The sequence below is a fragment of the Clinocottus analis genome, unplaced genomic scaffold (assembly GCF_023055335.1).
Source record: "Clinocottus analis isolate CAN_PGR_092001 unplaced genomic scaffold, fCliAna1.0.p SCAF_1, whole genome shotgun sequence".
NCBI lineage: Eukaryota > Metazoa > Chordata > Actinopteri > Perciformes > Cottidae > Clinocottus > Clinocottus analis.
The window spans coordinates 18,931,836-18,947,709 of NW_027175820.1; the positions used below are offsets into that span (position 1 = coordinate 18,931,836).

General features: G+C 40.8%; 1 protein-coding gene across 1 annotated transcript; it reads right to left on the reverse strand.

Moving 5' to 3' along the window:
* Window positions 1-143: 143 nt before the first annotated feature.
* pkma (pyruvate kinase M1/2a) lies at window positions 144-13,951 on the reverse strand. The gene is given in 12 exon segments (XM_068603117.1): window positions 144-1,425; window positions 2,016-2,197; window positions 3,707-3,873; window positions 5,732-5,884; window positions 6,153-6,303; window positions 6,536-6,806; window positions 6,932-7,118; window positions 7,213-7,344; window positions 9,776-9,867; window positions 10,006-10,190; window positions 13,778-13,929; window positions 13,931-13,951. Coding segments are annotated over 12 exon segments (1,785 nt in total). The 5' UTR covers window positions 13,937-13,951; the 3' UTR covers window positions 144-1,318.
* Window positions 13,952-15,874: the final 1,923 nt, after the last annotated feature.

A 15,874-nucleotide genomic window follows, 5' to 3' on the forward strand; every position in this document is an offset into this window, starting at 1 on the left:
CCACACATGAAAACATTGTTGAGTATTTTAAGAGTTTTTCACCTGAATCATTCACTGATGGGTTCATTTATTCCACTACCACGCTTGAACATAAATCCATGATTATTAACTGCCAAACAAAACATTTTCCAGGCAAACAGACGTTAAGTGCTCATTTTTTATTGATGGAACTCAGTCTTTTAGGACAGCACAGTACACCAGCTAAACATTAGTTCATACACTCTAGCGGTACAATCAAAAGCATGTAAGACACATGAAGACAACTACAGTGGAGCACCAACATAAAGGAGAAGCAGAGGGTTTCTACCCATCACCAATTGGGGTTGAGAGGGACGGGAAATCTACCCGTCATCAGATCCCCAATGAAAAAAACAACAACTCTAAAAGTGCCTATTCATATCAGCCAACAGTAGTGAACCATACATGATTCATAAGTGCCAACTTACATATGATCCAAATGCAAAAGAAGGTGAAGGCTTTATGACGCATCAATTAGCACAAATACAGTAACTTACTTCAACACCTGAGGTGGACATCCAAAACTAACATTTCTCTACAGTCAGACAAAATATAAGCAGTATTGGATGTCCCGAAACCAAACCCTCACCATTCCCAAAAGTCAAGTATAACATCATATGTAACATTGTCTGGAGGAGATTGGGAGTGCCACACTTACAGATACACTTCGATGCATTAGGAGAGGACACTTCAAACAGACGGCACTACAAAGGGATCCGGTTGGGTGGAGTGGTGGAGCCAGTGCAGTTCTGTCGGAGGAGCCCTTTGATTTAGGATGCCACAAATTTGTTCGTTCCATCGGCAGAGGAGTGTGATTAGTAAACTACAGTACTCAAGGTGCTCTTTTAAGATCATCCTGCCCCACCACCAACTCCACCTGAACGAGAGCCAGTATGCGCATGCACACAGACCAGGATGCATTCACTCTCAAGACCGGATCACCTTGAATAATACAAGTGTTTGAGTGAATAAATACAGCAGTTTCTGGTCAGGGTTTTGTTAATCTGAGGCCCTGCAGCCTGGTTTTAAATTTGAATAATCAACGTGAAAGGAATGGAGACATTAAATGGAATTTTATGAATGGAGCCTCGATACCCACTGGAAACCCCCTCCTTGGCCAGCCTTAGGCTATCTATTTATTTTCTATGTACGTTACATTATTGCCTAAATGATTAATTGTTCAGCACTTGAGTCTGAGCCCAGGTGTTGGACAAGAAGGGGCTGTGAGCTGGAGTGGTGTAGAGAGCTCTGAAAGATAGATGAAGGTGGAGGGAGAAAGCAGAGCGGCACCGTGGGCCGATCAAGCCACCAGAACCACACGCATGGTGTTGGTGTAACCAGAGCCTGGGCGCCAGCCGGTCAGGACGATGACAACATCTCCCGCTTTGAAGAAGCCCCGGGCCTTGCCTGAAAATGAAACAGAAAGTGAAGTCAAGTTGAAATTAACAATGCCTTTTTTCACATCTTTTTGATCCCATCCAGTCACACTGTGCACGTATTTAACAAGATATGTAAAACTATTACAATATTAAAAAAAAGAAATTGTGGTAATTTCTTTATCATTTTACTTTATGTTAAACAAGATATGAAATCCATTATACAAGCATTTTTTTTAGCAACAATGGGAAGTGGGATGAGCTTCAGTCTTCTGCAGCTCCATGCTACCTAAGCCCGCCCACTTATTAGCAGTGCAATCAAATGCAATGGATTTAATTTTCATCTCTTTTGTAACTGTACAACTATAGCTCAAGTATTCAATTTCGCTTGGGCATATTCACGGTACAGAAGCTTAAGACGCTTTAACTTGCATTTTACTGGAACTTTAACTTAACATTGCTTATTTGACATCTTACAGTGTGCAGTGTCACTAGGTGGACCCTGCAAAATGGAATTCACTCTACGTTTGTGTGCTTGTCGTCTTAAAAATGTACACTTTTACTTCTATTAAGTAGTTGCATAAAACAAAACACTCAACGTGACATACAGTAGTTACTTACCCATATCCATGGCAAAGTTGACGCGCAGGTCGACGTCCTCTGCCCACACATCGTGGCCAGGTTTGGTGTAGAGGACGGGGAAAATGCCGCGGTACAGGTGGGCTTGGCGAGCCGTCTGGGCATTACGGGTCACAGCAAGGATGGGTGCACGGGGCCTGTATCTGGAGATCAGATGGGCGGACCTGCAAATACACATACACATTTTAAGTTCCTTTGAACTAATGATGGCAACAGTATAAATACATAATGATGATGATGATTACAGAGGAGAACTGTATCTTTGCATAGCATTACTTCAATTGTGCACAAAACATATTTATAGTATAATATCTAACGTCGAATAATGATTTTGGTCTGTATAAGCTATTAACCTTAATACATGTGAATTATGTCAGCTTGATTCTTGGAGAAAGCAATTCAGTGAGATTAAACAACCTGAACCCCACATAAGGGAGGTGTTTTCAGAGGTTTTTGGCCTCCAGCAGGACTCCTGTACACTTGGTGTTTGCTGAGCTCAAAACATTTAGGTACAAAACAAATGACCTGCCCACACAGGTGCAACACAACTAATAGGATAGTCAGGAAAGCTGAGCAGAGTGAACACTTCTGTGAGGTACTGAGACGTCTAATTAGCTAAAATAAATGACAACTCTGGTGTGCAGAGGCTTAAAATCACAGTAGTGGCCCAATCCAAATGTCCACTCACACACACTCAGATTTCAATGTGCATTCCATTAAACCAGTGAGGCCTCAGGGCTGAAGAAATTACCAGACCCGCAATTTACATGGATTCAGGTTGCAACAACAAGTTTCCATGCATGTACCTTTACGATGTGTACAAGTAATGCACTCAATTTGATTAAATCTCGTGTGATATCAAAGAAAGTATGGGAAGGATGGACATTGGGACTGGAATAATGATGGACCCCACTCTTGAAATCTGTTGCTATCTCCACCCACCCTATATAACACAATTCAGACAGCCACACATACACACACAATCATTGGAGAGGGAATCTGCAGGAGCATACTAGATGTTGAAGGTAAAATCAGGAGGTATGTTGGCGACGCCTTACCTTCAGGACCAGGATCATTTCCCCTCTTCCATTGACTATCTTACCTTCCAGTCTTAGTGAGAACAATCATGGCACTAGCGCAGCATTTGAAGGCAGACTCAACAGCACCAACAGCTACAACCTCTGAGGGGTCTCTGGTCAGGTGGGAGTGTCTCCTCAGCTCTTCAAACAGTTGTCTGTGGAAGGTGGCCGCCTCGGCCTCTCGTGCTATCTAAGTCCAGAGGGACCATGAGGTAAGGGCGGGGTTACTCTCGATCACCCACGACTGAACGCCGAGTCATTCACACCACTGACTGTGACTGGCAAAAGCGTAGCAGGACTCATGGTTAAAAGGTTAGCTGTGGGTTTAATGTGGTCTAATTGTTCCTTTTAAAAACACTAATCACATTGAAAAAGGCCAAAAGACATCAAAGTTTTGGGTTGTGTGAATTTGAGCCTTTAAACTGCAGGGCTTTGAAGATTGTGTAAATTTGTCCACATGGGTAAATATCAACCAGCAGTCCATTAGGCGTTTGCCAGTTTATGTTCTCAGTCAGTCCCTGTCTGGCCCTACTCTTCCTCAGACTCCTGAAGTACGGATATCATAGTCCTCCTCGGACCAGATAACCTGCCTACCTTCCAGAGCCAGTGAGCACAATCATGGCAGAGGCTAAGCTCTTAAAAGAAGCCTCAACAGCGCCGATTGCAATAGCCTCGGCGGGGTCTTTGCAGTACGGCGTGGAGCGACGCAGGTCCTCAAACACCTGCCGGTGGAACATGGCTGCCTCGGCTTCACGAGCAATCTGGCACAAGTGAGGGCAAGATGCATCAAGCAAAGGCATTCCCACACCAGGTACACACAGATGGAAAATGAGGAAAACGGGTGGAAAAAGGAGAAAAGGACGGGAACACAGGAGAGAGAGAGAGAGAGAGAGACGGACAATGTTAGAGTCACACAAGAAGAACCCAAGTTAGAGAAGAGAAAGATAAAAGGGACAAGTCATAGAACAGTTTAGGTGTAGAGTTAGTAGGGGAAACAAGGAATTATCAATGCTAAAGCATATCCAGGAGGCAAAATCTCACAACAAACTTTTACATGAGGTATTAGAATGAAATAAAACAGTACAATATAACTTGTGCTAATCTGGAGTTAAGACAACTGTGCTGCTAGCATAACCTTTTAGCGAGGACTAATTAACATCAATATTTAAAGTACCAAAATGACAGAGACAAGATTAATCAAAATAAATGACATAAAACTATTAAAAACAAAAAATAAGTCAATCAAATACGTGAAGAAATGGTTAAAAACTGTTAGTTGGATAGAACAAGAAAAGCATATGAAATAAATGAGAAGAATATAATCACTGTTAGTCTACCAGATGTTAAGAGAATATTAAATCTTCCTGATAAGAGGATGTTTTAGGTCACCGGCAGTCTTTGTTTACCTTGCATTGTGAAGAACACCATGCAACTTTAGCATAAAAGCAGCAAAGGCAGGAGCTGCAGTGCTGCTGAGTCACTTCTGCAGGTGCACACCTGTCACTGCACTGGTGTGTTGAACAATTAGTGTGTTATCTGTTTAGTTGATGCCGATTGTGATTTTTATATAAGTAAAGACCAGTATTAAGTCGAACATCTCAGGATTGTGTTTACTTGCATCTGTCCCTGACTGAAAATAAGTACAAAACACACAATTGTTGGTATTTAGTTGTCCATTTACTAAACCCGTCATCTGCCTTGTTAATGATCAATAATTATTTAATCATTAAAAGTTTATAAAATACAGAGAGCACAAATCTTCCACAATAAATGCATCATTCCAAGCCACTTTGTGCATCATTTCCTTTTTGTCATCACCCATAGCGGATTTTTCCACTCTCTCTACACCAGCCTTATTGTTATTTAAGAATGCCAGTGTAGTTAGTTGTGGGTGACTTAAATGTGCACTGTAAATCCTTGTTGACAAAATTGGGTGTATCAGTTGGGGGATACCATGAGAAATTTTAAGAAATGGCGAGGGAGAGCAGGACAGTGAATTTGTTTACAGGCATTTACCTCAGTTTGGACGGACTTATTAGGGTAAGTTACAGATATTACTGTGTTTCTATTGTATAAAAAACATTGTATTATATACACAATTCTCCCAACTGTATGGAAATGATGCGGACATTTAAGATATCTGCACAGCTCGCACTTATATTGCAGGGATGCACAAATAGGGTTGTGTTATTACAATTATCTTTAAGTGATCAACTATTGTAATGATGATTGATTATTCACTGATTATTATCATACCTAAAAGGCAGTAATCATCTAAATTGAAAATAGGTAGATGGAAAACAATTAATGAATGAGAGTCACTTCCATTTGACCTAACAATCCTGCTGACACCTTCAGCAGCTATTAGGCCAAGTGGAAAAAGAGAAGCAATAGATGTGTTCAGGGGAACACACAAATGAAGAAAACAAGAAAGAGGTGTTTCTCAGTCTTAAAGCATGCTGGAAGTTATAAAGAGACAAATCATGCAAAATCATCCCATAAAACATAATTCATTTCTTTAAATACCAATCCTTACATTTTAAAACTATAACTTGTAAGCTTTGATATGAAATACATTCTTCAAATATTTGTATTATACATACACACACATTAACTCACCATGTGCTGTGTGCGTACTGCCTCCAGAGGGTAATCACCCTTGGCGGTTTCTCCGCTCAGCATGATGCAGTCGGCTCCGTCCAGCACGGCGTTGGCTACGTCACTGCCCTCAGCCCGGGTGGGTCTGGGCTTCTTGATCATGCTCTCCAGCATCTAAAAAGGGTGTCCATGTGACGTGTTAGAGGGCAACATGCATGCATACATCCATCTAACAAAATAACAGCCTTTTGAGTGAGACAAAATAAAATTGAATGCTCGCATTATGTTTTACAAAGATTTAACGTAAGACTGCCCTCCAGCGCATTCACATTATGCAGATACTGACACACAAGCTGCCCAGTGCAGCTGGTCTTTTATCAATTAAACCCTATCCCCTGGGGATAATACAGCTGAAGAAATAGAGCACGTGCTTTTATCTAACCTGAGTGGCGCAGGTGATCGGCTTGCCAGCTCTGTTGCAGCGACCGATCATCATCTTCTGGGCCAGGAAGACCTTTTCTGTGGGGATCTCAATCCCCAGGTCACCGCGGGCAACCATGATGCCATCGCTGGCCTCCATGATCTCATCAAATCTGCACAGGAGATAGAAAATAATTCATTAAACAGTAAAACTGTAAATCATTATGTGATTCTAAAGGTTTCAAAATACCATGTGAACGCGAGGCATTCCTAAAAACACAGCTAAAATAAATATATTCAGAACAAGTATATTTTGATGTAAACTAAAGATCTGAATGACTTTAATGACTTAACCACGCACGCACACACGGAAAAGATGAAAACACTTCATCTCCATACACACACCTGCGTACACCCTCGTGGTTCTCAAGCTTGCTGATGATCTTAATGTCTTTGCCTTTCTCTCCCAGCACCGCTCTGACAGCGTGTACGTCTGCTGCCTTGCGGATAAAGGAGGCGAAGACCATGTCGACGCCATGCGCCACACCAAACTGCAGGTCCTGGATGTCCTTGTCTGAAACAGCAGGCAGGTCCACAGCAGCACCGGGGAGGTTCACTCCCTTCTTGCTGCCCAGGGTGCCGCCGTTCTCAATCTCGCACATGAGGAAATCCGAACCTGGAGAGACAAGAAATTGTTAATGGGCTGAGCCTTTAATTGGGTATTAATGCACAGCAGGGGTTTTCTAAACGTTCAAATGGATTACAAGAGATTTTATTCATGTTTGCCACTCCTCAACTCACCGATCTCCTTGACCTGAAGGGACATGAGTCCATCGTCGATGTAGATTTTGCTTCCGATTTCGACGACGTTGGGAATGTTCTTGTAGTCCAGCCAGAGGATCTCCTCACTGCAGTTCTCCTGATAAGCATCGTCCAAGGTTATCTTGATCATGTTGCCCTTCTTCAGCTCCACCTCGGCTGTGCCACTCTGTCAAATCATTAACAGACATCAGTTTGCTTTATTTGCATGCAAAAATGTTAATAGCGCCATTTTGAAGACGAGTAGTCAATGCTGATCTTACTCCCGCAATGAGGCCAGTCCTGATCTCCGGGCCCTTGGTGTCCAGGGCAATGCCGATGGGCCTGTATTGGATGCTGCCAGGCTCGAAGCTCTCGCAGGCCTTACGCACATTCTTGATGGTTTCAGCATGGTACTACATAAAAGGAAGAGACATATGACACACGTTGAAATATCTCCAGAGGAAACACCAAACAAGATTCATTTTGAGCACACTTGTGATGCTGACCTCAAACGTATATTTCTAACCAATTAACTGATTTTATTGTACACATTGAAATAAAAAGAAAATCGCAACCATGCAGAGGCACTGGTGATTTAGATGTTTTATATTGACGTTTTATTCAGCAGATAAGGTCTGTTTGACAACTCGCCCAGTAATAAACATGAGTCGACATCACTACATGGTCATAAAGGCATTGACCCTAAAATACATATTACTGCTTCAGCCTTCTTGGCCATTTAAGGCAGGCTTATGAAAATGTAGCACAGCGTTTCCAGCCGAGAGCTGTCTTCAAACACACTGCTTAACTTCCCACCCGGCTAACCGGAGCTTTCAGTAATAACTTAAGTGGCAGGTGATCACATTGGCTCGCTGCCTTTCACTACGGCAATTCACTGAGCCTGTGCACTATGAGTAAAAGAAGCATGGTGGTTTCACCAACAGCAAATAATAAATAAAAACTAATAACAAATTTGAAAAAAAGTCACATTACTCAGCACCCAGGCTTTGAAATGAAATCTTTTGAAAGATTAGCTTCAAAAAGTTTAAATTTTTTTCAAGCCAAAAATAAATAAAGGAGGATGATGTCTTTGCAGCTGTCAAGTTTACTGCAGCGTTTGGTAAACAGTGCAAAGACTAATGTTGCAGTAAATTTAGAGCAGGTGACTTTTAACTCTATGTATGAGTATACATCAGGACACAATGTAAGGTGAAACTCTAGTTTATGTTCTGGCAGTTCTCATGTCATTTAACATTAGTAAAAGTAACAGTGTGTAGCATTCAAGGGGGATCCATTGTTAAAAACATAATACGTTTAACGTTTAGAGGAGAATATCTGAACATTTAAAAAAAGGTTGTGTTTTCTTTGATTAAGAATGATCCGATCATATCTACATATGAGGTGCTCCTCTTCTATAGCCGGCCGCCATGTTTCTACAGTAGCCCAGAATTGACAAACACTGGCTCTAAGCCATTACCATTTTAGAAATTTCAGTTGGTTGCCATTTGCAACCTCACCGCTAGATGTCACCAGATCCTACACACTGCACCTTTAACATTTTTGGGATTTGCAACATATTTTATATACTATACACTTTAAAGTGGAGTGACCTTAGTGTTGGTTTTTGTACACACTGAATGACAGAGTCTAGGCGTGCTGCCAGCTGAGGAGATAAAGGCCAGGAGGCTACAGATACAGGTACTATTTATAGAACCCCAAGCCAACAAAGCTCCGATTTATTTTGCTGTTCTCCAAATCTAGACTAATGTTTGATCTTGTTGAAACAAACAAGCCCCTACAAACCATCGAAAACTTTTCACTAATATTCAACTCCAACCGCTACTTTTGTTTTCTGGTCTTCAAACAACATTGTGCATATTCTCTATGGTGGTCGTCCTCGAAGCCAATTTATAAGCCATTGGATGTAATTCAAATGATTTCACGCAGACCTGTGTCACCGCTTTAAAGGAATTAGCAGCGTGAAACACATTTGTGCTAACCAGTTATTATTACCTTCATTAGCATTAACAGCCTTATTATCTAAACAAAAAAAATATTTTCAAAACTCAAAAATGTGGAGCATTTATGAGTCACGTCAATGCAGTGAGCATTTTGCAGACTCTTAATCTACACGGTAACATCAGACTAAACTGACACTATGAAAAAGTTAAAATACATTTTAAAAGCCCCACTTGTTCCATGTGGGTAATGCTCTAATTAGATTGGATAAAAACAAGATGGCCATCTCGTTCTTCCTGCAGGGACCTGGAGGGCAGAGTCAGGTTGCCAATGAGATACAGCTCTCCTGGTCTAACTGCCTAATTATATTATATAAACTAATGGCAGCATGGTAGACTCACTCTTTGCTGACTTCCACCCCTCAGGTTTGTTTGGTTACAGGAACTGGGTTGGGGCATAAATGCAACTCACCTGAGCATGCTTTGAGTGACAGAAATAGCTGCAGTACTTTAAGATGAACTTTGTTGGTTAGCCCAGACTCTAATCCTAATTAATTTAACAGTGCTACTATTTTTTCCCCAGTCAAAGTGGTTGGCCAAGTCTAGCTCCAAGTGCCAAGCTTATTGCAGACGTCAAAAAAGAATATGTTTTTCACTATGAGCATTGTTGTCTCTTTCACTATAGTTATCTTATGAAAAGAGTTACAAACAAGAAAAAGCAAGACTCCCATGTAAATCGATATACCAACCGATACAATTCTTTGATAAAACGTGAAACCATGTTCGATGGAAATTATCAGCACTGTTTGAGAGTGACTTTTAACAATGGGACTATTTATCTGTACCTGACCAAGACATGTATAGCAGACAGACTACAAAGACCCACCTCATGTGTGCCATGGGAAAAGTTCAAGCGAGCAATGTTCATTCCAGACTTTATCATCTCCTGCAGCATCTCCACAGAACGAGATGCTGGCCCTGCAGGGGGTCATTGAAAAGAAAGGACAAGGTTTTAAAATGTTACATTTTTTAGGAAATGTTAATCATTGTAATAAACAATAGCCGCTATTGATGCAACCCTAGTAGTAACCATATTGCAACTAAATGTTGACCAACCAATGGTGCAGATGATGCCAGTATTGCGTGCGGTGGTGGGCTCGGAGTCGATGTCCAGCAGGCACATGTGTTCGAGGAAGGTGTCAGCCATGGAAGCGTTGAGCTGCTGTGTCTGGATGAAGGCAGAGCCCAGGTCTGGAGACTTTAATTGAGGCATGGCGATAACTGGTGTAGCTGAAGAAGTCCTGCAGAGAACAAAAAGTAAATATAGAGGACACAGCCGTGGCACCTGACCGCTTTCTTTGGTTTATCACAGAACCAGAATTTCTCACACACACAAACACACACACACGTATATATCTGAATGACCACAGACCTAGGATGAGGGCTGTTTTTCACACTAAAGTCACTGGCTAGAAAGTAATAATGTATTCCGTTCTGAGAGGCCTGAGCGACACACTGTACTTGTGCTGCGTGGCTAACCTTGTGATAAATAAATAAAAAAAGAAAAGTCCCAATAGGAATCAATTAATCCTTTTCATTGATGACAACAAGGACTAAAAAAACGTTTTTTTTTGCCTTCAGCATATCTTTTTTCAACTAACATCAGCCAGCAAGACTAAGTATAATAAAGACTAAGATTGGGTTTATAAAATGTAGCCGCTGCAATTCTTTTTCAACAAAACAGGGATATTGTGAGCTATCTTGCACAATACTATCTTTTCTTGAGCTTCTATTTGCTTTTCAGGTTGCACAACCAAAAACTTTTACAGTGACTAAATGTATGTTTAGGACAAATGACTTTTTAGTGAGGCTCCGATTGTTCACAATTTGACAACAGATACATGAATGTTGATATGAAATACGAAGGAAAATGTGAAGGGAAGGCCGTCTGCACTACACTGCCACCACATTGAGCAGAGTAGTATATCTTATGGAGTCGTGACACCATATTGTACAGTCTGTTCCCACGCATGAGTCACCCATAGCAACAACACCATCACAAAGCGAACCTACAGGGTTGGAACGGCAATATTTCATTATTATATTATTGCTTGAAAAGAGACAAAATATTACTAAATACTGCACATGGTCGCAGAAAAGCGATATTACAGCATTTTTTAAACGGCTCAATAGTGACATAGATGAACAGTGGCTTGCCTGAGGTGGTTCCTGTTTTACCTTTCTGTCTACTCGACAGAATTAGAGACACTATACACATGATTAAGGCATCACGTGCGGTGTGTTTGAGCAGCGTGAAGCATAATGATGAGGAATGTTGCTCACACTATGGCTCTGGTTGTTGTAACTACATAACTACAGTCCAGCTGACTTAGGCTAAAATGCTTGGTTGAGTGGTCAGTCTCGTGATATGACATATTTAAAAACTCTGGGTATTTATTTCTAAATGTAATTCTTTACAGAAACTGGGATATAAAAAAATAAATACTATATTTTTTAAATGCAATACACTGATGATGCACTTGTACACACGTGTGGTTAGATATGCACCCTGTGCACCTTGTGTAATTTTCACTATCAATATTTCCCATCGATACAATGAAGAAACTGTACATACTGTATATGATTAAACATTTTAAACTTATGGCACTTTACAATAACAATAAATAATACGATTGAAGTTTAAAAAAAGCTAAATGTGCAGGATAAAATAAATTAAGAAACTATAGTGTGAGAGATTTAAAAGTAGTTGCTAGAAGATACCAATAGCCTTTTGTACATTTCACTCAGTGACTTCTCAAATATAATGACTCCCTGCTAAACGCAAACTCAGGCTTGACAAACCACCCAGCGGAGAGATTAGGTTCCTATAGTTTAAATTATACATTGAAGTGCACTTCAACGAAGAACACTCTCACTGGTTGCTTCTTTGGCAGAGCAACAGGATAACAAGTGGATGTCACTTCAAGGCGAAAATTATGAGAGGATCCCCCCTTTTTTCTGATCACCACTCCACAGACTCAATACCTGTTCTGAATTTTAAAAAAATAGACAAAGAATGGCAAATTTGTAATTGAAGCAGTTGCTTGTGTCACTGAAGACACGTTCAACAGTTAAGTAATTTGACTCTAATCCCCTCTTACTCTTCACATCCTAATGATAAATGCATCATGGTGGGGGATTCCAGGAAGAGACACTACGACAGACTGGATGGAGCTGCTGGCTGATGATGATGTAACAGGCAATGGGGCAGACCAGTGCTCTACGTGAGCTCAGTCACATCGCACTACTGCAACACACAGACTCATGAAAAGGCTGGGGGCAGACATCCGAGTGGGCTGAACCACTGGGAAAGACTGCAGAGGGGGAAAAGAGCTTGAAATATACGCAGTAACTGTAATAGATTGTGGTATTGTTGTTTTCTTTAAATTATTTCCTGTGGGAATGGAAGAATATTCAATGAAGTATTTGATTCATTAGAAATATCAGTGTTGCTGGTTACAATGTGAGCATATGCTGTTATCCTAACCTGTTGCATAGTACTATCATTAATAATGTTTGGGCTTTGGTAACAAATAGGGCATTGACTAATCAATTTAATTTCAAAAAGAGCAATAGACATTGAACTATCTAGACATGCTAATGGTGGCCATTTAGTTAAATATCTTTCCAAACTGGGTTTCGTGATCAATATAGTTATCACAACTTCTGAGTTTGATGTAATACTAAGGACAACGCAACACTGACGGTTGCAATTGCAAAACTGAAAAGGGGATGCACATTTGCCTTAAAGGGCAAGGTTGAAACGAAGGTTTTGGCAAATCCCCTTACAAGCAGTTTTGCTAGTCAAACACATATATGGTCTACAAATCAGATGCATAATAAAACATATGAATCCATTACAAAAAGAGTATAGATTCCTTTTAGGTGTCCGCAAGTACCACTGCGGTATTGTTTAATGGAATATGAATAATATATATGGTGTGGTCTATATACAGGGTAACCCCTGTATAAACACCAATGAGCTATAAGGCATTGTAAAACACACTTCATTCAAACTCAACACAAGCGGTGATGTATGCATGGAATTGGCTAATAAAGACATTTTCTACATCTAGCCAAAAAACAGAATTAGCACCGCACAGCAGCTTGTGCACAGGTCCAAAACACTAAAAGTGAGCGTACTCAGCAATGTCAAAACTAGCAGTTCCTAACACACAAGGTCCCTCATTGCACATTCAATATAGAGCAGGGCTTATGAAAAGGATTGTTTTTATGATTTGTCTGTTTACCTTCAACACATTTTCCAGATTTGAAATATGCATCCACCAAACATTTGCTAATTGTCTTTTCTGTCAAGGGGCCAAATATAATTGTCTAACAAGTCACAACTGTTATCTTTGTCACTTCAATGAAACCCAGACACCCTCCTCTGTCATAAGAAAAAGGACAAACATACATATACATGCTGCCTCTGTTGTTCGTGCCTTGAGTACCTTTTAAAGCGCTATACAAATAAAATGATACACACACACAACACACAAAGATGCATGGCTAACTTTAGAGCCCACTGCTATTAATCCCCTCAAATCCCTTCCCAATATGTTTACCTTTGAAAAAAGATACTCCCCGTTACAACATACTCTCTGTAGCCATCTCTGTCTTTTTGAAAAAATATCCTCATCACTTGTGAAACATGCCTGCGCAATAATTAGCAGCTGTGATATCATTGCTGTCAGAGTCACCTGACATTTAGTACCATAACTAGATGTGACGCAACACTGGGCTTATCCCAGTTGCCGCACAGATACAGTCGACGGTTCATCAGTCACACTCAAACAAGGTACCATTTGCAAGTTGCACTACATACCCCCAGTCGATCTTTCTGTTCCTTCTAGGGACTAACAGGCACGGAACAGCCAATGACCTCCACAACAACCCCAGTGTGTTGGATCTTCTAATGCCGATGAGCGAACGACTCCCTGCTACAGCAGTCCAAGCAGAGCTGACTGCTGCAGTGCACGTGCATACATGACACATTCAGGTGCTCAAGAGTAAATCCCTTCAATAGGGATAAAGGCTATGGAAAGCACCTGCTGTGACCGGGCAATCGCCATGATCTGTATACAGTAGAAGTACATGAGACTTCCACCACGACACGCCACGACACACGACAGCAGTTTCCGAGCAATATTACTACCAACCTAGGTTGTACAGCCCCCTCCCTCCACGTCTAAAAACAGAGTCTTGGCTAAAAATAACACACAGCATCCAGAAGCTGTTTGTAGAAATCTAATACTCAGAATGTACAATCGTATTCACGCCATGTATGCCTGTAAACTCCAAAACAATCATTACATAGAGCACTTTGTGGGTTTAAGTTTATAAAATGGTACAGCATGCTGTGCAAATTCTGTGCATTTCAAATACTCACAAAATCATCTGGCAACATATTCAACCCAAGCATCTTTCATCAAGTGCATAGTTTCATCAATGCAATCACGTTTGTCTTGTTTGCAGTGACAAAGGCATACCCATAATTGGTTATATTCATCCTATGGCTTCACACATACATGCAGCTATACTGAGGAGGAACTGCATGGGAACAGTGCCAGATGCAAAAGGTGTAGTCTACTGCACTGACCACCAGCTCAGCTATTAACTGTTTTACCACAACAGGGGATCAACGGCAATTGACAGTTTTGCCATCCATTGACTGCAGTAGATGGTAGACATCACAATGAATAGTCATCTTTGCATATGATTGTTACATGCCAATGTGCTTCTTAAAGTAGAACTATAGCAACAGATACAATTACAATTTAACAGTATACTCACTGGACAAATAAAAAACATATATAAAAAGTCAACAACTGATAATTAAGTGAGGCAGAGAAATATAACTTCAACAGGATGCATGGTCACTTGACATGATAACCTGGGATGGGCCCCTGGGATGCAGACTCCATTTTGTCAACAGGGCCCGGAAGGACACAGCAATGACAGTCTCCAGCTTTTGTTGTACCCAAAATAATTATTTCTCACAACATAACACAGCACAAGCGGGCTGTACCGCAGGGCCCAATGAATATCCTTCCGTTGTCACAGTAGATGTACTTGACACACAATATGACATCATTATTCATTATGGACCTATAAATGACGCCCCGCCTTGGTCAAAACATGTTCTTACCAAGGGCAACACAGCTGTAAGAGAGCTCAAAGCAATAACATCAACCTAGTCAAAGGGTAAGAAGACCTGCTATTCTGTCCATATATTTAGTGTCAACAAGTTCTGTTCTCTTTGGCACCACTGCAATATGCAACTGCAGTGAAGCTGTTAAGGTATAGTACATATTTCAAACTATATTTGGTATAGGATGGTTATTTTTCTACAACATGGTGAACAAGGTTGTTCTAAGTGTTTCTGGTGAAATATGCTAAGAAATAGTGACGTATAAAAGGATGCACGTTTTCAAATGCATCTCCTGACTAACTGCCATGTGCATGAATACGACGACACACGACATTTAACAATGCAGTGGAGTTTTAGCTCTGATACATTTGAGTCACGAGTTACAAAAGTAAAAGTAATGCATAGCAATATAACGTTTATTATATGCACTGCAGTGAAATCGATGCGCTAAAGGTCACGTTCTCATCCTGCGTCACATTTTCCTGATCTAGAGCGACATCACAGAAACTGACCAATGGGAGCCCGAGAAGACGAAGCCGCCACACCCACACAAGGAGGCAACAGGAAGCGATTCTCCAACGTTAAACGTTCTATGCATCACATTTTAGTTCATCGATTTTTGATATAATAAACGCGTTTAAGCAGAACACAAGAACACAGCGTGTTAGTGAGTTCGTTACAAAAAAAGTCTGCTCGGCGAAGGAACAAATGCCCTCCATTTATCCATCTTTAACTGCATTTTGGAACGACAACGTTGTTAGAAAAATACCA